This window comes from Athene noctua, chromosome 11 (assembly GCF_965140245.1).
Source record: "Athene noctua chromosome 11, bAthNoc1.hap1.1, whole genome shotgun sequence".
Lineage (NCBI taxonomy): Eukaryota > Metazoa > Chordata > Aves > Strigiformes > Strigidae > Athene > Athene noctua.
This window is the reverse complement of record NC_134047.1, coordinates 18,002,863-18,025,222: the sequence shown is the minus strand read 5'-3', so window position 1 is coordinate 18,025,222 and position 22,360 is coordinate 18,002,863. Positions and strand designations below refer to the sequence as shown.

General features: G+C 48.0%; 1 protein-coding gene across 2 annotated transcripts in view; it reads left to right on the top strand.

Annotated features, from left to right (window-relative positions):
* The first annotated feature begins 3,035 nt into the window (after positions 1-3,035).
* Positions 3,036-22,360, top strand: part of MCF2 (MCF.2 cell line derived transforming sequence) — a 62,686-nt gene continuing 43,361 nt past the window's right edge. For both annotated transcript variants that reach the window (XM_074914981.1, XM_074914980.1), the window contains exons 1-4: positions 3,036-3,158; positions 15,788-15,856; positions 16,417-16,531; positions 22,045-22,135. In XM_074914981.1, the coding sequence (XP_074771082.1) occupies positions 3,101-3,158; positions 15,788-15,856; positions 16,417-16,531; positions 22,045-22,135 (333 nt within the window). In that variant the 5' untranslated portion in view covers positions 3,036-3,100. The remainder of the gene's footprint in view (positions 3,159-15,787; positions 15,857-16,416; positions 16,532-22,044; positions 22,136-22,360) is intronic.

Sequence of the window (22,360 nt, the reverse complement as noted above, 5' to 3'; positions counted from 1 at the left end):
TTCCACATCAGTTTGACTCCAAATTACATTTAGCCAGCTCTATTTTTCCACTTCTCAGCATCACCCTGAAAAAAATTTAAGCCCTTCTGTCCCACTTTGCCCACTGGAGTTTGGGCACAAAAGACCAAGCAGCTGCTCCCCATAGCAGCTGGGGCTCAGGGACTAAGCAGGAGGCTTGAAGCAGATGTGCAGGCAGGGAGAGGATCCGTGGAGGAATTGTCTGTAAAAACTGATGAGGCTGACATGATGGAGTGGGGCAAAGGCGTCTGCAGCAGCCTTCCAGGTGGTGTAGCAAGAAAAATTGGGATTTGGGCAAGCCAGGGAAAAATGTTGCAACAGTTGTGCCCTGGAGTGATGAGAGCTGGGCTCTATCTTGGAGAAATTGTCTGGCACCTGCAGGACTGGGTATGAGAGCTGGGACAGAGGCCTTAATTGAGGGTGACAAGTTAAATTACCCTATTTAACCAGAAACTTTTCCCCAGTAACAGTCAACAGGTGTTCCTGAAAGAAAGACTAGGAGACGGGATGGATTGAGCTGATGGTGACAGATGGACATTTATCAAGACAGTTTCAGAAGCCTCTCGCTGGGCAACATCTCCAAGGGATGTGGTGGGGCTGGAGCAGCCGCAGCCAGACTCACTGCTCAGCTCTTGCTTTCTGCACAGTCCCACGATGAAGTATGAAAGCAGAAGCTTTTGGAAGTTGCAGAAATTAAATCTGTGTTTTCTCCAAATTATAACAAAAATACATGCTGGAAGAAATAGCTGGTATAATTATTCAGATCAGTCTTAAAAGGCAATCGCATCACTGTGAGGCTTCAGATGTCTGTGTTGCCTAAAATGGAGCATTCCTGTGTGACTAAACAGGGAGTTTTGAAGTGATTTCTAAAAACCAAATAGTAACAGCAGGCCCCACAAAACCTTCTAGCCCTTATCTGAAAAAAAAAAAAAAAAAGAAAAGAAAAAAAAGAAGAGGATCTTGAGTTAGTTAGAGGTTTTTCCTCAAGCCTCTGATCTGGAATTAATGAAATTAGTAGGAATTCTCCTTATACCTTTCTCCCTCAGATTTAAGGATAAGGAATTGCACCCACATGAAATAAAACTCTGCAAATAGAGGTGCTGCGGGTGCTGGCAAGATTTCCCCAGCTCTCTGAAAGGGCTCTTTCCCTTCACACACAGCTGTATATGTGCCACTCTCAGAGCACTGAACGTTTTTATGGGGCCTGGGTGGGAAATCCCTGAAAAAGAAATACCCATATTTCTGGCCATTTTTGTTTCCTTTTTATGTCTCCTTGTTCCTCTATCTCAGCTTATCATTGCTTGGGCAGGCAGAGAGTTACACTCGTCTCTGGAGGAGACAGACAAGCCGAGCAGCTTCTGCCAGTGTAAAATATGAGAGGCTGGATGGTGCCTCCGCTGAACGCATTGCTGGAATAGCTGGGCATTTATCGTGAAATGCCTGAAAGGAGGGACTGCAAGCAGCCAGGTTTCCAAAACAAGAATCTTTGTGGCTGTGCAGGCTTGTAAGGGAATGATGGTAAGGAAAAGCTGTGCCCGATTATCCTTCAGTTTGAGCAAACACAGCTTTTCCGTGCTGAGAGCTGGCTGCTGGTGCCTTGTGCTGATGAATTGGCTGGAGGAGGTGCAGCTCTGGGATGTGCAGGGTTCCTGCTGCCGTGGTCCAGCCTAGCCCACCCAGGGCTCCTGGAGGGTGCGGTGGCTCCAAAGACCTCATCCAGATCCAGTCTTAATCATTTTGTTTCCTGTGCAGAGGAAGAAATGGATTGATTGCCAAACCTTAAGGATAATATAGCTGTGCTTTCTACTGGCTTGCTTTGTTTTTCCCGAGGCTGGAGTTAGAAGAGGGTACGTATCACTCAGTGGTGGTGAGTCCCAATTGCAGCACGGCATCCTCTGTGCAGCAGGAGAACAAAAAGGAGACTTTCAGCACTCAGATGGGCCTCAATTCTGCATGAGCTGTTACAGTTTAGGGAAAACAGCATTCCTGCAATAAGAATACAGATGGAATGCAGCATGGCTCTCTTTCCATGCATATGGCTATTTTATAACCACGTTTTATTGCTGTGCACCTGAGCTGGATTTTTTGATGAGTAACTGAAAATGAACTCTCCCTGTTGCACAAGATGTGCTTTATGACTAGACAGAAAATTGTCAAACTGTTAGGTTAGCGAGGATCTGCTGTGTTACAAACAAGGAGCACTGACTGAATGGGTAGTTTTTCCTTTAAAAATTCTGTATCGGTGTAAGAAAGGACATGGTCTACCAAAAGGTGGTGATTTTCATACTACTATTGTTAGACCTTGGGTCCTAAATTAATAGCCCTGACTGCTGAAGTGTTGGAAAAAGGCTGCTATTATAGTAAAGAGCATAATTAAAAGGTTGTTTTGGAAAAACAGGAACATCCACTTCTCTGTGCTGCCTTCCAGGACAGCTCAGGCTCCTGTCGAGAATGAGCTGGCATTGTCTGAACCTCAGCAGTGGGGAAACTGAGGCGGATGGGTCAGGCTGGCAGTGTGCTGAGAGCTCTGGCCAGCTTTGGCTATAGCATGGCTGAATGTAATTCTCCTATATTGTTCAAGGAATTTGCTAGAATGATTCTTCCAGAGGATAAAAACACTTTTTAAAAGAAAAAAAAACCAAATTATTTTCTTAGAGAAGTGGTATAGGCACTAAGGCACCGAGCGGCTCTGGCTGCAGGGTGGCGTTGTGCTGGGGGACACTGGAGAGTAGCAGTAAATTTAAAAAAAAAAAAAAAAAAAAAAGAAGGGAAAAAAGGGAAAAGGGGGGAAAAGGGGGGGTGAAGGGAAAAAAAAGGTAAAAGGGTGAAAAAGGCAGGTCGCTGGGGCGGGAGGCGGCGGTGCCGGCGGCCCCGGCGCGGGCAGCGGGCGGGCAGCGGGCGGGCAGCGGGCGGGGCGGGAGGCGGCCGCTCGCTTCCCCCGGCCCCGCCTCGACGGCCGGGGCGGCGACGGCGGAGCGGTGCCGGCGGCGGAGCGGTGCCGCGGGGCATGGCCCTGGCCCCGGCCCCGGCCCCGGCGCCGGCCCCGGCCGGGCCCCCGCCGGGGGGCACCTCGGCCGGGGAGATGGAGCGCTACTACCGCCTGGTGCGGGCCGCCGCGCTGCTGGAGGCCGCCGCCGCCGGTGAGTCCCGGGGGTGCCGGACCCCCAGGGGCCGGTGCGGTGTCGCGGGTGGCCGGGGAGGGGCGGGGGGGGGACCCCGCGGGCCGGGCGGCGAAGGGCGTCCCCGGGACATCCCGCTCCCTCCGTGGAAGCCGCCCGGCTCCCGGCTCGCCGCCTCCTTCATCCCGGCGGTGCCGGCCCGGCGCCGGGGCGGTGGGAGCCCACGGGTGTCCGCGTCCCCGGCGGAGCAAGGCGGGCGGGCGCGGTGCGGCGGGGGTCCGCCTGCCCCGGGGAGCCCCCCCTCGCTGCGCGGGGGGCTGCTGGGGACTCCGCTGGTATTTCCGTGCCTGGGTTGCGGGAGCAGTGGAACGGCCCCGCGTTTTAAGGGGAAGGTGTTTCACGCTGTGCTGCTGACACGTCCTTCTTGTAACTGGAAGGCATTGCTCAAAATGCGTTTTGAAGGAAGGAGACTGTTTTCGGGGAGCAGAAGGCTATTTGCCATCGCTAGTCCCCTCCTCGGGTTCCCCATGGCCAAAACTAAAGGAGCCCTCCCTGGGAAGCTGCATCTCAGGCTGGTGACTATGATGTGCCCTTTCCCAGTTTCCGAAGTAGAAAAGCAGTCGACGTGTGTAAAGTGTCTCTGCCAGGCACCCCCTCTTCCTCCCTCATTCCTTGGGCTTTAAACATCGCTTAAGCCCAGGCTGCGCTGGGGATCGCACCGAGTTGTAATGATGTTGCTGTGGTTATATGGCTTAATGTGAGAAGCCAACGCGATCTGATCCCTTACCCTCAGGCTCGAAGCTGCTCTTGTGCCTCAGCCGCGTTTCCTTCGATGGACAATGATCTGCTCATCAACTGTGTGGAGCCCTGACTTTTTTCTTATGTTGTTTTCTTGTGGGGAGAACAGGTTTGTTGGTTCTTGGTGGTTTTTTTTCTTTTTTCTGTGAGGTCTTTCATAATCCCAGAAGGATAGTGGCATCCTGGGTGACTCCAGCCCCGCTAGAGGATGTATACCTTGTCAGGAGGCGAAAGCACTCATCATTCCTCGTTTGTTCCCAGCTGGCAGAGCACTTGGAGCCATGCCAGGCACAAAAAAGACACACTGACCCAAAAAAAAGCTTCCAGTCTAATTCCGGTTTCCTTGACCTCTTTCCAAAGCACGGTTTGGGGTACGGGAGGAATTTATCGGGGGGAGGTAAGTCACAGGTGAGGACTTTACCAATGTGTCACCTGCTTCTGAGGAGCTGCTTGTGTTCGTGCTCTTCTGGGATGGTGCCCACCACAGCACCTCCCGCGGGCTGTCCTGCCTGCCGGCCCCGTGCTGGCCTGTTCATTTACCTGCACCCTGCAAATGGGGGAGGAAAACGTAGGCAGGGGTGATCGCAGTCAGTGAGCAAAGGATGCTACTTGAACGGATGTGATTAAAAAAAGTCTTAATCCTCCTTGAGCTGGTGTCGGTGATGAAACACCCACGCTGCTTGAACAGGAGCTGGGTGACACGGGGATGGGGACGCAGATGGTGAACGTTTTCTATGAGCGGTGTAATGGCAACCAGGTGAAAGCGGGTAGTGGGTTTCTCGTGAGCATGAGCCCTGTCTTCTAGCCACCTCTTGGCAGATGACCTTTGTGTAATGCTCATAGGAAATCAAAATATCTCCACAAAGGCATGCTTGTGTGGTTCTAGCTGCAGGATCTGGACACGTGATTTGGCATCTACATAGATTCTTAAAATGCGATTTTGAAAAAGTGGAGTAAGGTTCCTCAACTCATGAGATTAAAAATAAATCAGAAGGTTTTTGTGCTCATCGCTGATTTCTGAGCGTTCAGCCTGATCTGGGACCATGTTTGAACCATTTCCCTTCAAGCGTCAGTGCTGGAAACTCACTGGTCTTTTCTAGTAGAAGATGGTGTTTCCCCCGTATCTGCCTTACAGTGAGGTATAAGCCTATATAAATCCCAAGCCTTTTATGGCTATTCTTGTGTCTAAAATGGCTTGGGCTCCCTCGGAGAGCTGCAGGAGTACAGGGCCAGCAGCCTCCGAAAGTTCTGCGCTGCTGATGGTCCAGATCCCTTTGGGTGGACCACGGAGGAGTAGTAGTCTGGGAGCAGTCAGTAGTACGTAGGACGTGCTTCCTCTCCCTACATCACACTTGCTACAACTGCAGTTTAATGGTTTATCATTCATTTACCAGGACAAAAGTGAAGTGACAGCAGGGATGTGTGGGAGGGAAGCAATTGAAGTGTAAAACGTGGTGCGGGAAATAAAGAGTCTTCCAAAGCACCGTCTTTGCCATCCAATTGGAGGATGCTTGGAGACACGGAGCTTCACCCGCGTGGCTGGATGGGGACTTCAGAGCTCGGATGTTGCCGCTGGTTGTGCTTGTGGTAGGAGCCTTTTGTTAGTCGGCTTTGGCAGGTAGGACTTGCAAGGAAATCCCGGAGCCGCAAAACAGGCGAGTGCACTTCGCTTCCTCCTGCAAATGGGAACTTCGTGCTGATTGACGCGTGTTGCTGTGACAGTGGTCGTTTCGGCACGTGTGACGAGCACAGCTTGGGTCCCACGCTCCACGACTTGCTCTGCTGCCAAAGCCTCGATCATCTCATCTGCCAGCTTCCCGAACGCAGTAAAACTGAAGGCCGTTGCCAAATTGGGGGCAGAGGAAGAGGAGCGCGAGGAGCTGTGGTGGAAGTGGTTGGGTGGAGCTGCCTTCTCTTTCCAGTCCCTTTTCCTCCCAGGCGATGCTAGACTTGGTTTTACAGCGGGGCTGAGTCAGGAGCTCCCGGGGAAGAGTTGTTCCCTGGGAACCCGTGCTGGCTGAGCCGCCTGCGAGGTGCAATTATCCATCTGCTGCTCCGTGGGTGTCTGTCCAAGGGCTGGGTGGTGCGAGACAGACAGCGAGCACCAGTGATATCCTCCTCCCCATTGCTTTCCATGCCACTGACCTTCTCTTGCCGCAGGAAAGCGGTTAGCTGGGTTTGGAGATGTGCTTTTGCTCAAGAGGGGAATGCCAGAATCAAGCATTTCCATTTCCAAGTCAGGAAAAATTGTTTAGAATTTCCCTCACTTTACAGCAGAGTTTCCAGGTGATGCCATTGTGGGAACCTGGCCGTACAATTTAGTTTCCTGGCTATATGGGTTATGAAAGCAAATAAGTTGTTCCAGTGACTTCAGTGAACTTAATTCCAGGTTCCTAGGCAGGTAATGTGGCCCAAGGATTTACTGCTGTTAATCTCCCAAGAGTTACTTTGTGCACAAAGCTGGAATTTGGCTTGGAAAAAACAACACTTGCATGGTACTGAATGATGATGGGAAAGTTATTGATGTATGTTTGTTTTTATTTGGCTTTGGGAGTCTTTTGTGCGGAATGGGCTCTCATTTGGAGGCTGATGGTGTTGGCAGGGAGGGTGCGTACTGGTGGCAGATGCTAAACACACCTTTCCCTGCACAGCTGGCAAACGCGCCCCGGTGCTGATGTGCAAACACCTGTAGATGCTTTCCTGAGTCTCTCATATGGGAGGAGTGACTGAAATTTGGAATAGGAGAAAACGAAAAGTACGTTGAAGCTCCTAAGTATTAGAAATGCAAGAAACTAGATTTTCTCAACTCCCACACTGTGTTTGAATCCACAAGGCTGGGTGTTGAGAAACTTTTATTACATTTCTTGCAATAGATGTAAATTCATATATAGTTGATCTGGCTTTTGTCTTTCCCAGTTTTTGTGTAGTTCAGGGTGGGAAGAGAATATGGTTTTTCTGATTGGACATGAAAACATCAGACAAAACATCAGAGCATCTAGTATTTTGTTCCCTTGTATTAGCGGATTAGCCACAGCAATAACAGGAGATAACATGTAAGCCTTGTTGCCATTTAATTTACTTTTGCTTTGCCTTTTCTGAGCGAAGCTGCCACAGTTTGTCACTGTTAAATCCAAATTGGAAAAGATTCCACCCCACAAAACTCCATGACCCCCAGCACAGAGGGACACCCTGGACCTTTTAACCTCTCCTGAGCATCCTCTTCCTCCCTGGCAGCACAGCTCAGCCCTGGCGCCCAGAGACCCTTCTACTCACTCCAGCTCCCAAAATTGTACTGGAGGATGACATTCCCATGAATGCGGTATCCTTAGCTGGCTATGCCTTGTCCTGCCTGCAGCGGTGGCCCGTGGTCAGCAGGAATGAGGTTTTGCCGGTTTTGTGTGTCAGTGAGGGACAGCAGCTGTGCCGTGCCGGTGCCCTGGGCGCTCCTGCTCTATCACAGCCAGCGTTTCCCCGCCGGTGGTTGCTGAGGGATGCCCAGGAGTGGGGGGGTTCCTGCCCCGGGGCTCGCAGGCTGGGCTGCTGGGCCTGATCCGGGGTCACTCTGTGCATGCCTGGATGCGGTGCCATCAGATCCCTCTTTGGCCACACCGATCATCTCCTATTGTAAGGTGGTTCAGCTGGTCCCATGAGAACATTCCTCTGTGGGACAGACATGTTGCCTGGATGATGGTCCACAAGCCTGGACTGTGCTAAGCTATCATTTTCTCCCTATTTCTTATCTTTTTTTTTTTTTTTCTTTTGCATTTTTACTCTTACCCTCAGTGTGTATAAATCTAAGCCTTTTGAAAAGGTCGTTTAAGTTTTTCAGAAGCTTCACTTCTTTTTGGCTGGATAGTTTCTTAGTTGAGCACACTCCGAGGTTGGGTTGATGGGGCTGTGTGCCTGCACTGAAGCGTCGATTGCAGATAAGCCCCGGAAGGCCTTGGTGGAGAAGCAAGCCACTAGGTCAGAAGAGAGGACCATCTGGTGCCGTATCCTGCCTCCTACGCTGTGCTGGAGTGGGTGCTTGGGGAAAAGTAAAAGAAAGAGCTTGCAAACAGAGTGAGCCTTTCCTTAAAATATCCTCCCCAGTCTGGCAAGGGATAATTTAAGAAGTCCTTGAGCCTGGCGTGGTGACCAACCCATCACACCTAGTGATGGACTAACCCTCCTGGGGCTTTCCATGGCCTTTTTGAATCCCTAAGTGGTTTTGACACGTTTCTGCCTGACGTGACTGCCTCAGTTTCCCATCTATGACATGAGATGATGCTCCTGGTGGAGCTGAAATCAAGATTTTCTCTGGGACATGCTCACATGCAGACCGTTACTGCGGCGATTTGGGAAGAGGGGTCTGTGTTCATGCCCAAGTGGCTGGGGAGGGTGCTGGCTGTACCAGGGAGCACAGGGCATGGCTTTGCAGGGGATGAGTCCCTTTGAAATGTTGGCATGGTGGCTGCTGCTGTGTGTCTGTCCTGGCTGGCTCTGAAGGAGGCATTTTGATGCTGACTGGCTACCTGTAGCCCAGGAACCAGGGTGTGCTGCCTGCACCTCAACCACCAGCTCCCTCTAAATACACCCCGTCCATCCGCAGCTCCCACCGTTTTCTTAGGGTGAATCTCTTCCTGTGACTCTGCCTTCTCTTGTCCCCCCATATTGTGCTGATGCTCTTCCCAGGAGGCATTTGAGATGGCAGCTTAGCCACTCTGTAGAAGAGAGTTTTGCAAGCGCCTCTGCCAAGTCAAGGATTTAACGAGAGATTTGCATGTGGCATGTGGAGGTTTGCCATCAGGCTATTGACAGAACTGTCTGAGGAGCCTCATCATCTTCTTCGGGATCAATACATCACATCTTCCAGAAAAACAGGCATTTATCAGCCTAATCTAATTGCTAATCTTTTCCTCCAAATGAAAACCTGGTTTTGACTGGCTGTAGTAACGAAGCAGGTGCCTGCAGGCTGAGCCCAGGGCTGAGGGGGATGCAGATGCTGCCGAGCCACAGCAGGTTGTGTGAGCTGTCCCTGTGGGCAGGGGGAACAAAGGGGCTTGCAGCAGTCGAGGGTATTGAATCTTTCTGCCATAAATATTTTAATGGGTCTTTTGTGTCACTCGCTTGGCACGAGGAATGGCTGCACCACCTGGAATTACAAACTGTTGAATGTGCCAGGTTTTAGTGCAGCAGCAGAAATTGTGCTTACACTGAGCTAGCTAAAGGTGAATTTGCTCCACATGGCTCCCCTGGACAGCAACAGCACCTCATCTTTGCAATGGGTACCCCTGGCAACAAGACTGTGTATGTGTCAGGGCAGGATGCATGAACAGCTGAACCAGGTTTTGGTTGTGTGTAGCTCAGAGCAGCTGTTAGAAATGACTAATGATCACATCTATAGCTTCTGCAACGTACCTGACATCACTTGCAAGTGCAGGAGAGGACCACAGCAGTTTTTTCACTTTGTGCAATCAAGTCTTTAAGTTTCTTTAGCAGCTGAACTTCTTGGGTGTGGAGAGAAGGAAATGTGTTTGATGCAGGGTATGCTTTACTGCAGGGTATTCCTCACGTGGGGAAAAGGTCACCACAGGTCTAAATCTGTGGCCAGGCTCTTACCTCAGCTATAAAGGTGTAATTGCGACATAAGGCTGTTAACCCCTATGTGCTCTGCAGCTCTGGATGACTTTGGTGGAACCGAGTAGAAATGTCTTTTACTAGCAGGCCCCTCTGCTTTTCTACCCTGTGAATCTTTAGAAGACCCTGGTGTGGGACCTGTGAGCCCCTGTGAGCTGCAAACTCACTTGTAGGGAAAAATGATCCCTTGGCCTCTAGTGCCCAAGGAGGAAGCCACCGAGTCCTGGCTGGTGGGCTGCATGGCTGATCCCAAGACCTTCAGTTCTTTGCTGCAGCCAGAAACCAGTTGTGGAGACCTTTTCTAACCCATCTGTCCGGTTGGTCCAAGACCATCCAATAGTTCATTCAACAGGGCTTTTAACACCCATCCTTTCATGCCAGCTCTCACGCAACCTGTACAGATGTGGACACCTACATCAGCCTGAGGGATGGGGGCTGCAGGGGTCTTTTATGCTCTTGTCATCAGACATGCTTGTGGCCCTTTGCAAAGGTCGTATCCTGCTGGCACTTGTGCCTGTTCCTGTTTGCAAATGAGGAACTGAAGCTGTGGGAGACACGATTTGCTCCCGGCTACCGAAGAGTTTAGTCTCAAAGCCAGGAAGCAGCCTCAGGACCTTGACTGTCAGTTCTCTGCTCTACACAGGTCCTGTAAATAAGCTTTTGTGAATACAGCAGGCCTTGTGGAGGAGCACAATGTCCTATTCTCTGCTCTGCGTTCTCCAATGAACGTGGAGTTGAGCACAGTATCTCCATCAGCATCGTGCCGCTTGGCCAGCCGCCAGCCCCTCCCCGCTCCGGTTCCTGTGAACGCTGTGTAAACACCTGCTCTGCCCGTATGCAGCGTCGTATCCTGTTCCCGGGCAAGTACGGAGACGGATGGAGAGGCGAGAGGGTGGATCTGGTGGTGTGGAAATTAGGATCCTACTCCAGGTATAAGCATGTCAGGGAAGCCACTGCTTGGAGACCACACAGGTGGGGCACGATCCCCAGGAAGATCCTGGTTGAAGCAGTGCCCAGGCAGTACGGGCAGCTGCCTGTGTGCCTCGGTGCTCCTGCCCTGCTCCTGCCTTCCAGCCAAGGGACGGGCACTTTGTCACTCATCACCGTGCTGTTGGACAGGCTTTGTGTAGACCTCACGCAAGGGTGCTGTTCACAATAGGGCAGTTTGCAGACACTATAAAATAGTATTTTTTTTCTCTAATAACTCCCTCTGTCTTGCTTTCTGGACATGGTGTGCAGGTAGGGAGAATGGCAGTGTTTCTTGTTGTGTATTGGATTGAATTCAAAGTCTTTTGAAATTGCTCAGTGAGAAAGCAGGGTGAGGCTCAGCCACTCACCGGTGAGGACGCGCACCGACGTGATGGAGACTCAGGTTTCCTGCAGCAAGCTGGGGCCCTGACCGCTGCTGCAGGATAGATTTCTGTCACTGTTCCTGGAAGAGCTCTTTGGCTTTTGCAGATAATTCATTTTCAAGTCAAACTGTTTCCCTTATCCAAAAAGAGTGCCCTGAGCAATGGGCTGCGGGGACCCTCCCGAGTGTTTTGAGCGGTGATAGCAATCCAGGCTGAGTTGGGGGCACAAATTGCAGGGTGATGCATTGGTCTTACAGGACGGTGTTTCTACTCTTTGCCCCAATAAATATGTACTTTTCCACAGTGGAGCAACATCAGCAGGAGAATTGGAAAGGGCTGCTCTCTGCATTGCACTGGGTTCATGGCTGGGACACTCTGCTCTAAGGGATTTCTGTTTCCGCTCCTGAGCAGAGCAGATGAGATGGGGATGGCTTAGTCCTCACGCCCAGCCTAGCTTGTGCTCCATCAGCTGTTCTGGGAGGCTCACACCAATGCTGGCCTCAGACAGGGGTGCCCGTGGCAGCTGGGGGAAACCCTGCATTTTGAAACTCCCTCAGCACCAGACCTTCCTTCAAACACTGTTGGTTTATGCGGGTCTGTGTTACGGGTGTCGTTAGACTCCAAGGAACTTTTGGGCCAGGTGGGCCTTCCTGCAGTGGGACAGCCTGAGGCAGATGCTGGCTGATGACCCTGGTTGGCCCAGAAAGTTGCCAAGAGAAGTGGAAATAGGTTAAAAATGTGCTGATTTTCAGGCTCCCTTGACACCAAATAAATGCTGCTTCATTGGGTGTAGATGTCCAAATGGACAAACAGCTGAGAACAAGCAGATCATGGAAAAGCTCAACGTGATTCTTTACACTTTTCATTTGATTTACTTCAGTTTTGTTTCCTAGACTACGGCAGCAACCCTCACATGAAAAGCTGCTATTCTTCATTCACAACAAAGCCATCTCCAAATGGATTTTATAGCTGCAAACAATATTTGATCAGTGTTGTGAAGTGTAAGGCGCTATTACATCAGCTTGGCAGATGTGTTACACAGCTGCTGTCTGCAGATGCTGCGGGCCTGCAAAGTTTGGAAAAGGAAAGAAAACAATAGTTACCAAAGAGCAAAGCACTTCAGAGTTTAATTGAGTTTCACAAGAGGAATTTGGACTCAGACTGTAGCTGTCCCCTCTCTGAATGTCACTGCAGACCTCCACTGTACGTGAAAGTCCCGCTGTGCTTGAATCCCCTCAAAAGGGAAGATCAATGACAATGAGCATCATTCTTACAGCTGCAGTCTCTGCAATGGCCTTGAGATACAGTCCTGTGGAGAGGACCCAGCAAAATGTTCTGGACTGTGTAAACCAAATGATGGGGACAGGATGGATTCAGCGGGGTTTCCTGCTGAGCCACATTAGTTCTTCTCGGCAGGGTAGAGCTCTCTGTATTTCCCCTTTGTCTTTTCCCTGCTTGGCTTCACGCATCCTCTGAAACTCTGTCATGGCAACGGTCTCCTCCATAGAGGAGTCTCTGAATGTAATAATTGCAGCAGCATTTTATAAATACCCACTTTAGCGCCTATATAAAAAATGTTACTACATTGTTATGACAATTTCTCATCCAGATGCTGCTTGTTTTCAGTAAGACCCTAAAGCTTGAGGTCACACTAACTGTGTGGGGATAGCAGTGTGGTTTGTAAAGTGTTCTGGGGTGCTATAACATGGGGGCGATCAGGCTTGATTTTGTAACAGCACAGCTCTATTCTGATGATCACAAAGCCCCTTTTTAAGAGAGATGAGTGTCCTTGCATGAAACCTTGACTTCCTCCGCCTTGTGCCAAGTAAGATGCACTGTTCTGTTCATAGCCAGCACTGGGCAGTACTCTGGGGTCTTTTCTGTACCATCCCAAGTGCATCCTTCAAATAAAAAAACCCCAGTTTGTTAATGAACATTAACTGGAGTGTTGTTTGAGAGGCGGATATCCTTGGTGCCCCACTGCCTTTCACTGCCCATTTTCCAGAGATTAATATTTGAGGACAAAAGTCATGCTTCTGTACAGGATTTATAGCAACATCCAACTGAGGTGCCTCAGGCACAGCAACACGCCTATGACTGTGATGCCAGCACTTGATTTTCCCTAACATTTGCCCAGGAGGTTGAGTTCGATGGCCAATGCAGAGTGAGTGCCAGGCATGAGCTGGCAAAGGAGCGGCTCTCATGGGACCACAATCAGCCTTCTGTTGTGCCTTGACCTTACCAAAGGGCAGCTGTCCTGCTCCTCTGTCACTTTTTGGATTCTTCTACCCCACAGGAGATGGGGAGGGTTTGTAAGGGAAATGCTCCCTGAGCCTTCACTGCGTGAAGTAAAATACTACCGCCTAGTTTTTCCTCAAATGAGTTATTTTGGGTCAACTTGGGACTGCTTGGCAGGTCCTGCTCCTCTGAAGGTGCCGAGTGCCCTCTTCCCAAAAATGTCATCCCTTGGGACGTGAGAAACTCAAAGACATAAGGGTGCTGTGGGAATCTGTGTCTCTACCTCTGTGCTGAAGTCGAGGATGAAACTTTCAGTGAAATAAAAATTTGGGGAGCAAGGTCCTTGCTCCATGACTCCCAAGCGTGGTGGGAATCACCATCCTATGGCGCTTTGCACCTCAAACCCGGAAACGCCAGGTCCACTTGCCAGTGTGGCCCCAGTGCTACTTGCTTAGCAGGTGGGGTGTGTGGGATGGGGGTCACCTGCACCCACGTTTGCGGAGGGCACGACACAGCAGGACCCACTGCAGGCCCCCAGCACAGCTAGGATTAAAACATCGGTTGATTTTTGCAGTTTCCATGATGATCATTGAGAAATTGCAGCTAAGAGAGATGTGGGAGAACAAGTACCAGGCTCTGGGTTAAAGTGTGCATTTTTGAGATGACATTTCTTTTCTGGAAAGCAAAGCTTGAAAATATCTGTGGAAAAATGCTACTTTTTTTTTTTCCAACTATGGTTGTCTCCAGCTTAGTTTAAGGCTGCAAGTTGTCAGGTTGTTCTCACTGAGAAAATGTCATGTGAAACTTTTTAATTAAGTGATTTTTTTAATTTTTATTTTTATCATGAAAAAGTTCACCCCCTTTTCCCATCTTGTTTCCTGGGCAGCTATCAGTAAACCAGCATTTCCCTACCATATTACTGCAGAACCAGAAACAAAAGCTGCTTTTACTGTAAACCTGTAGCTGTGTTTGCTTTTACTGCTGAGCACTTGAGTCACACGTGCACATTAAGCGCAGGGCAAAACTTTGCCTGGCTTGCCAGTGGCTGCATGTTTGGAGAAAGCCGGGGGTAGGCAAGGTGAGCTGGCTTTGGGGACAGGATTTAGATGCAGACAAGCTGCTGAACAGCCCCACGCTGTTCTGAGGAAAATACATGTGCACAGCCGTGGGCTTTTGTCTTGTGTTTTCAAACACCCGCATGTTTAATATGATACTTCATGTGTTGGAGCTCATTAAGTTATTAAATGTGATTTTTATCAGTATGAAACTGTTGACTTGTGAAGAAAATCAACTAATAGAGAAGAAGTCTATTGCCACTGTTTGTCCTCAAGTTAGGTGAAGCAGTTGAATGAGCGAGAAATATTTGAAATATCTTTGCAAGACAAACTTCTTTCTTACCAAGACCAATTCTGGGGCCTGTTAAAATCAAGAATGTGTCTGTAGATGCCAGTGGGACTGAGGCTCAATCCTTAACAAACAAAAATAACATTTTTATCCAAAGAGGAAAAATAGCAGCGCATGCATGGAGGAGCAGAGAGCAGCCCTTGGCCAGTGGGGATGACAGGAGGCAAAATACCCCCACCTCGTGCACCTCTGGGCTGCAGCTCCATGCAGCCGATTAAAGGCCTGAAAAATCCTTAGATAAAGTAGAAGTGACCAGGAAGCTTTGGAAAAAGTGAAATAGAATAAATATTGATTATGCTGGAGTGTGCTGAAGTATGCAGCCCGTGCGATTTAAAACAGCCAAAAGATTACTCCCTAGGACCAACTCTGTAAAATAATCAGGGTGTAAAATTTGATTATCAGAAAGCACAAGGACTTTAATCTGTATAGATGTGCTTTAAAACATTTATTTGCAGGAACAAGGATGTTTAATTTTCAGCTATTATTCTATTTACAGATAATCCAGAAAAATGTCTATCAGCTATAAGCTCCTCTTGTGTTTAGTCAGTCTGTTTTTTGTTTCCTTCTCCCAGGGAAAGGTAAAATTATGTATATTGTTCTGATGTGCTTCATTGCCACTGAAATGGTCAGTGTGCTAAATATGATATTAAAACAGCCTCTCCCATTATTTAATTAAAAAGAAATCTAATAACGGAATGTAAGAATAACAGCCTTTCCAGTGCATGTGGCCCCATGCAAGATTAAAACCTGATTTCAGAAGCTTATTTGCTCAGAATTAAAGACGTTAGCAGTCTGAAAACCCAACCTTGTTCCCAGCGCAGCAGCCTTGGATGCTTGCTGTTCCCAGCAGAAACCTCAGCCCATTACATTGCCAAGGCTAGGAAGCACTGGGGGATTTTGCAAAACAGGGGAGTAAAATCAGTAACTCCAAAATATAAAAATTAACAGTGGATATCCCCTGTTGAAGGGAGAGCACTCAAGCTCCCAGGCAGTGCTCCCTTAGTACGTTTGACAGATACATTTGCTGCTGACTTACGGCATTTGCCCTGTTGGAGATATTAGAAACGCTGGCTTCTGGGAGAATCATATATCCTTTGTTATAAAATTTCATATATAATTTAGGGAAGCTGCATTTGTTTCAGGTCCCACCTTTGGGTTAACACATTGATAAATGTGTTTGCTTTGGATTTTTTTCCCTTTTTTATCCACGGCTTTTGGTTGTTTGTTTTTTTTTTCCAGAAACGACAATACCTATCTGTGCAAAGGACATCAGTGATGATTTGATGAAGGAGTTTGCTTTTCTTTCTGGTGAGTACGGTGAACTTCTCTAGGGTATCTCTCTGTGGTAATTAAATACTCCAGACAAACTTCCACGCTATTTGGCGAAATGATACTCCGCACGGGATATTATCCATCAGGTAGTCTCCAGTGCCGCTAGAAATGTTGTTAATAAAACATTGAGGTAGTTTGAAAGAGCATATTAGGTTTCTGTTTCAAGCAATACTGCAACGTATTCTTACCTTCAAACAACGTGTTAACAAGCATTTTGCTCTGAAATGTAATTCTACAGGTTCCAGACCAGTGTGCTGATTTATCCTTGTCTTTCTGATTTCTTTGCTGTCTCATATAAAGTACACTCAGTAAATAAAGGAATTATCTCATACCTAATATGTTTGTTTCTATGACCTCTGTGTGTGTGTTGTGCTTGAAACTGGAGGCAGGATTTGGCCTGGTTTTGCTATTCTGGTGATACAAAAAACCTCTCTGGTGATGGCAGTGTGTTTTCTGACCCTGACTTTGCTGCTGGACCTGGGCTTTGATGCTGGCCTTACCTGAAAGCATACCCAGGGAAACATCCTTTATTCCAGGTGGCCGAGGGAAAGACAAGGCTTGGATTATCACCCTCCCCGACAACGCTCGCTTCAACGAGGTGCCTGAGGAGGTCGTATCTAAAGTCTTAACATACCTAACATCAGTCCCAAGGTATGTGGCTCCCTTCTAGCTCTTGCCTGTGATGGGCAGAGGTATTGGTCTTGCCCGTGATGGGCAGAGGTGTTGGTCCTGCCTGGGTCAATCAGGGGATCTTCAGGGTAATGCCACACGTAGAGGTGAGGAGCATCTTCAGTTCTCAGAGCAAGTAAGAGGGAGAAGATGAATGATGCAAGCCCTTCCGGTGTCCAGGCGTGGTATTTAATGTGCTGGTAACTGCAGAGTAAAAAGTGGACATCATCCCGATGACTTGTCAGCCTGCATGTATCATAAATTTAGTTTATTAAGTTTCTAATTAACAGCAAGCTTTCCTTAAGCTTTGACATGTGTCACTGCTTAAATATGCCATGCCACTGCAGAAAAATATTTTGACATGTACAAATAGAGAGTCATTACTGTGGAAAAAGAGAAATGTAACCAGAGGAAGAGACTAATTACAGGAACAAGCTGTTTGGGGTCCCCATTACACATGATGGCTCAGCAGCGTGCCGCAGCTCCCATTACCCGCCTGTGTCTCGGGGTTAAGCAGCTGACAGTCTGCCTGTGCCACATACAGACAGGGCTGTATTCTTAGATTAATGGCCCTCCTATTTCTTGGTGCTGAGCCTGGTGACTCAGTTACCTGGAATGCTTAATTTCCTTGAATAATGCCGGTTTTGGCAAATATTTTCATGCAGGGAGAGCAGGTTGACAGCAGCTAGATGGGAGCTTTCCATCAGTGGCTGCCTTGGACGAAATACTGTGTGTTTAGCCACCTTTGCAGGAAAAAAAAAAAAAAAAGATCATTTGGTTCCTCTTTTTGGATGGACTCTGAAGTTTTGTGGGCTCCTGGTCTGCAGAGCACTGTCCCCGTGTGGACAGGAGCGTGCCACGGTGTGTGCCAGTCAGAGGGGTTTCCCCTTCGTGCCGTGCAGGCAGCCTGTGTCTGTGCATCTGCACTTCCCAGCTCTGCTCGGTTTCACCAGGGCTTCTTATTTCATATGACTGTAAACACCCTGGCATTAGCATGATGAGCTGTCTTGCTGTCCCTGTAATAGGTCAAACTCAATCAAGAAACTAATGAGAGCTGGGAGCCTGCTGGTGATTCAAACACGTTCAGCGTGTTATTAGTAACAACACTTTAATCATGCTTCTCTGCTCCTCCTGCCACCATAACAGCCTGCCTCCATTCCTGATCATCTTAAAAACATGTGCTTTTTAATGCTTTGGAGTCAAAAAGGCTGTGGTTTTGGGGAGCAAGGAAAAGCATCACGTGTGTGAGGGTGGAACGCATGTGTCAACTCTGGTACCCCTGGGTACTCGTCCCTCAGCAACATCGCATCATGGGATCAGGGCTCAGACTTTGGGCCAGAAAGTCCCTAAAAGAGAGAAATATTTGACCTGCATGTCAGAGTTAGCTGTGGATGTGCGAGCACCTCCCTACCACCTACCTATGGATGGGTATGGGCATATCCAAACCACACACACGGTGCCTTTCCTATGCAATCAGTAGCAAGGACAGCATATTGTCCTGCTGATACTAGTCAGAGAAACCTCTTGGGATGTCAGGTTTGTAGTGTTTTGGGAAGCTGGATTTCAAGAATCCTTTTTCTCCTAGAAATAATTGTTAGATAAAGGAGATGGATGCTGTAAGCTATTCTCTCTGCAAGGGGAATGCATTAATAATATAGCCAGCAGGAAGGTGAGTCTCGTAGGCAAGTTAATTTTACTTTAGGATTCCGGGGAACCAGGCTGCAGGCGGGAGGCAGCTGCAGAAAGTTCTTGTATGGAAGAGCTGTACAGAACAATAAGCTGCAGGTCCCCACCTTCCATGCCTCGCACATCCAACTCAAAATGCGCTCAGTGGCCGGCCTGCCTGCCTGCAGGCTGGCTTTGTTGAACAGTATGATACCATGGTATGCCTGAAGGAGAGGCACGGGTAAGTGTGACAGATCCCGGTATTTGCAGAAAGGAGACCCTAAGAGTGATAAAGCAACACTTTATCCAGGCTTTGATTGAAGACTTCTACAGTGTAGACTTCGCAACAAATACTGATCTTTTGTGTACCCTAAAAGAATTTATTTCTTCCAAGGTAAGTCAGAATTTCAGTAGAAGCTTTAAGGAAGAAAAAGTAATCAATTGAAGTCAGTTATGGTATATGTAAGATTGTTATTACAAAAATCTGTTCTAATTACAATTAAAGTAAAATAAAAATAATGCTATCTTTGAAAACAACAAAAAATCCCACTGTGTACAGCATTATGCGGCCTCACCTTGAGCACTGTGAGCAGTTCTGGGCCCACAATTTAAGAAGGATGTGAAGGTCCTTGACTGTGCCCAAAGGAGGGCAACAAAGCTGGTGAAAGGGCTGGGTGGAATACCCTATGAGGAGCAGCTAAGGACTTTAGGCTTGTCTAGTTTGGAGAAAAGGTGACAGAGGGGCAACCTCATTGCTCTCTACAGCTTCCTGAGAAGGGGTCATGGAGAGGGAGGTGCTGAGCTCTCCTCCCTGGGATCCAGCGACAGGACATGTGGGAATGGTTCCAAGCTGCACCAGGGGAGGTTTAAACAGGACATTAGGCAGCATTTCTTTACCAAGAGGGTGGTCAGACACTAGGACAGGCTTCCTCAAGAGGTGGTTGATGCGCCAAACCTGTCAGTGCTTAAGAGGCATTTGGACAATGCCCTTAATAACATGCTTTAACTTTTGATCAGCCCTGAACTAGTCAGTTGAACTAGATGATCACTGTAGGTCCCTTCCAGCTGAAACAGTCTGATCCGTTCCATTCCATTTTGTTCCATTCCTCTTGTTTGACTATCCAGCTTTTTGGTATTTAGACAAGCCTTGCATGTTTTACTTAGATTGGGAAGTGAAGCACAAAGTGATTTAGAGCTGTGGCTGATAACACAGCGCAATGACACAGTGAAGGGTGCTGTTGGGTATAAATACCTCTGAATTTAAATATTAGGCAGTGGGTCCTGACAGTGTGCTCTGATCTCACCGGGCACCAGGAGTGTCTCAGTCGTGTGATAAATCTCACAACTGCAGACTATGGGATCTGATTTCAAGGCCTCCTGCAAAGCATCCCAAGTCTTTAATTTTAGTCTGGTGTGTCCTGCAACACATACAAAATAAAGGGTAAGAAAAAAAAGTGACAGGAAGCACCCAGAGAGAAATAATCCTCAGTCCAGTTATCTGTCCTCATCTTTCTGCTGCTGGATGCAAATGAACTCACCCCTTGCAGCCTTGGTGAGAAAGCATTGATTTATTTTTATTGTCAGTCTAAAAGGTACATTGCAGGACTGGATGACTGATGAACCTGCAAGGCCTGGGTTACAGATAGTCACAGACTTACTCCATTAGTCCCAGAATAAATTAAAAACTTTCCACGGTAGTTTTCAAGGCTTTTGAATAGCTAGGAACTTTCTTCTTTGTAAGGGAACTGATAATAGTCAATTGGCATGCTCAGAGGCTACTCTCTGAATATAACCTTGTCTTGAGTAAATAGCATTCTTTGGCATACTTCTATTAACTGACAATACACTACAGTCTGGCTGCCTTTTCTAAATTACTTGGATTCTGGGGTTTTTCTTCAGGTTTTATTGTGATGACAGCAGTGCTGTGTAAATGCTATATATATATATTTTTTTTTTTTTTTTTTTTTTTTTCACTTGCAGCCTGTTGGGAAATACTGTGGGGAGTCAGGGAATTGTTTCTCCTAAGACAGAGACCTACCTTTTAAAGTCTTAGGGTGTGCTGAAAAACCAAAGTGTTTTATTTTTACTTCAAACAAAAGGATCCTTTTGCCCTCTCCCACCCACTCGGGTCATTTAACTTGTGGTGAGGATGAACAGAGCTGACAGAAACCTGCAGAATCATCTCCTGTTGCCGAAACTATTTTAGCTAAAAAAAGGTTTTGGCTGAAAGTCGTGCCTGATCCAGCTCACAATGCGTAACCTCAGGCTCCACTACACGCGGAAGTTCTGTGTACAACCTATGTGTAAAATATGCTCTTAATTTTCTGTGCTCTTTTTCTGCTACGCCTCAATGGCAATGTATTAATTCATATGAAACCTTTGCACTTTGGGTGTGACGTTAGAGATCCATAAGATATATTTGTAGGACAGCTTGGGAGCTGGGGGCCTCTACGTATCTTCAGTCAGTTGTTATTATGAGCCAAAGGGTTGGGTTTTTTTTCCCTCTCGGCACAACTTCTAATTTCTTTTAAATACATTTGTCAAAGATGTGGCTATCACAAAAGAGAGCAGCAAGATGTGCACTGAATGAAAGCTCCTGCGCTGTCTTCAAGTGTCTTTTTTTCCTGTGGAAAAGTTGCCAAGTATTGTCTGCCATGCGATACTTCTGAGTAATCCACCATGTGTTTTCGCTTGCCAAACACAAGAATTACCGGAGACGGTGCTTGTGGCAGGCTGCTTGCATGGGGCCATGCCCAGTACAGACACCCGACCCAGCTCTCAAGAGCCAGCACGTGTACTGGGAGCCTCTCCACAGCACTGAGAAGCCCGGGTAGGGTGGCGTGGGACATGGCTATCCTGTTTCTGCATCCACAAAATAAATATTGTAAATATTACCTAAGTATCCTGTAAATACACTCACATCAGAGGACTTGGTTACAAGCTGGCGTACCCTTACCTGTGTGCAGACATGAGTCCAGTTGGTAATTCTGGCTGCCCTGAAGTGTGTATTGTCATGGCTTGAGCCTGGTTGAGCTGTACCCAGTTAGTCTGGAAAGGCAATATTTGAATTACAGACAGGAGCTCACTGTTGTGTTAGGTCACCTGCCAGACTGGGCATCCCCAGTACTGCTGGCTTGCTTGGTAGGGCTGGGGATTTCAAAGCAACTTCAAGGATTTGGATGTCAAAAGAGATGTCAGGAAGCCTGTGCTTGCCAAATGAACCCGAGTGTGTTGGAAAGTGCCTCCCGGCAATCTCTGCCTCTCCAGCAGGGCCTTGGGAGGTGCTGGGGAAGCCCCAAGAGCCTGGTCGGCACCAGCTCCCCCTCTCCTACTGCCAGGCTGGCATCCCCCTTCCCTGGCTTGCTGTCGCTTCTCTTGCCTTGTGCCAAAACAAGCCAGGAGTCAATCACTTGGTGGCTGTAACCTGGGCAAGCGGGTGACAAGCTTCCTTGGAGGAAAGAGCTGAGCAGTGAGGGTAGGGATGTGCATCGTGGGGCAGTGGAGGCTGCTGGCCCCCGGAGCTCTTCAGCAGGAGCACAGCTGCCTCTGACCTTCAGAGAGTCCTTCTCAAGGCCAGCGCAGGTTTCAAGGGCAATCTGTTGTCTCCACCTCCCACACAATGCAAAGGTGATGCTTAACCCTGGGCTAACCGTAAGGTGAACTTCCCAAATTTCTTGCCAGAGTCTACTCAGGGAAATTTTTTTGAAGGGAATTTTGGCAATGTCAAAATGTAGTTTGCATTCTGTGTTCTTGGGTTTGGGATTTTTTTGGGAGCAGAGTCACATTCCCGCAAAATGTTACCTGGCTATTGGTATTTTCTTATCTCATAGTCAACATGAGTCTGACACCAAATTTATCCTAATCCTGGATAGAAGATTGGACACATGGACATCGGTCAAAACGACTCTCCAAAAAATAGCAGTAAGTCCTCTTTAATGTTAATTTTTTTATTGCACTAAGTTATTGTGCCTATTATATGTCACTTTCTGAAAACACTGGGAACCAGGAGCAATGATGCTTGTGTTTTCTCTCTAGGTAGTATTTTGTTTTATGGCCCTATAATTAATTCAGGCATAGCTCTATGCCCCATTTGAGTGCGTAAATGAGCTGTTTGAGTATTAACTGATTCATTTGCTTGGTTTTGTA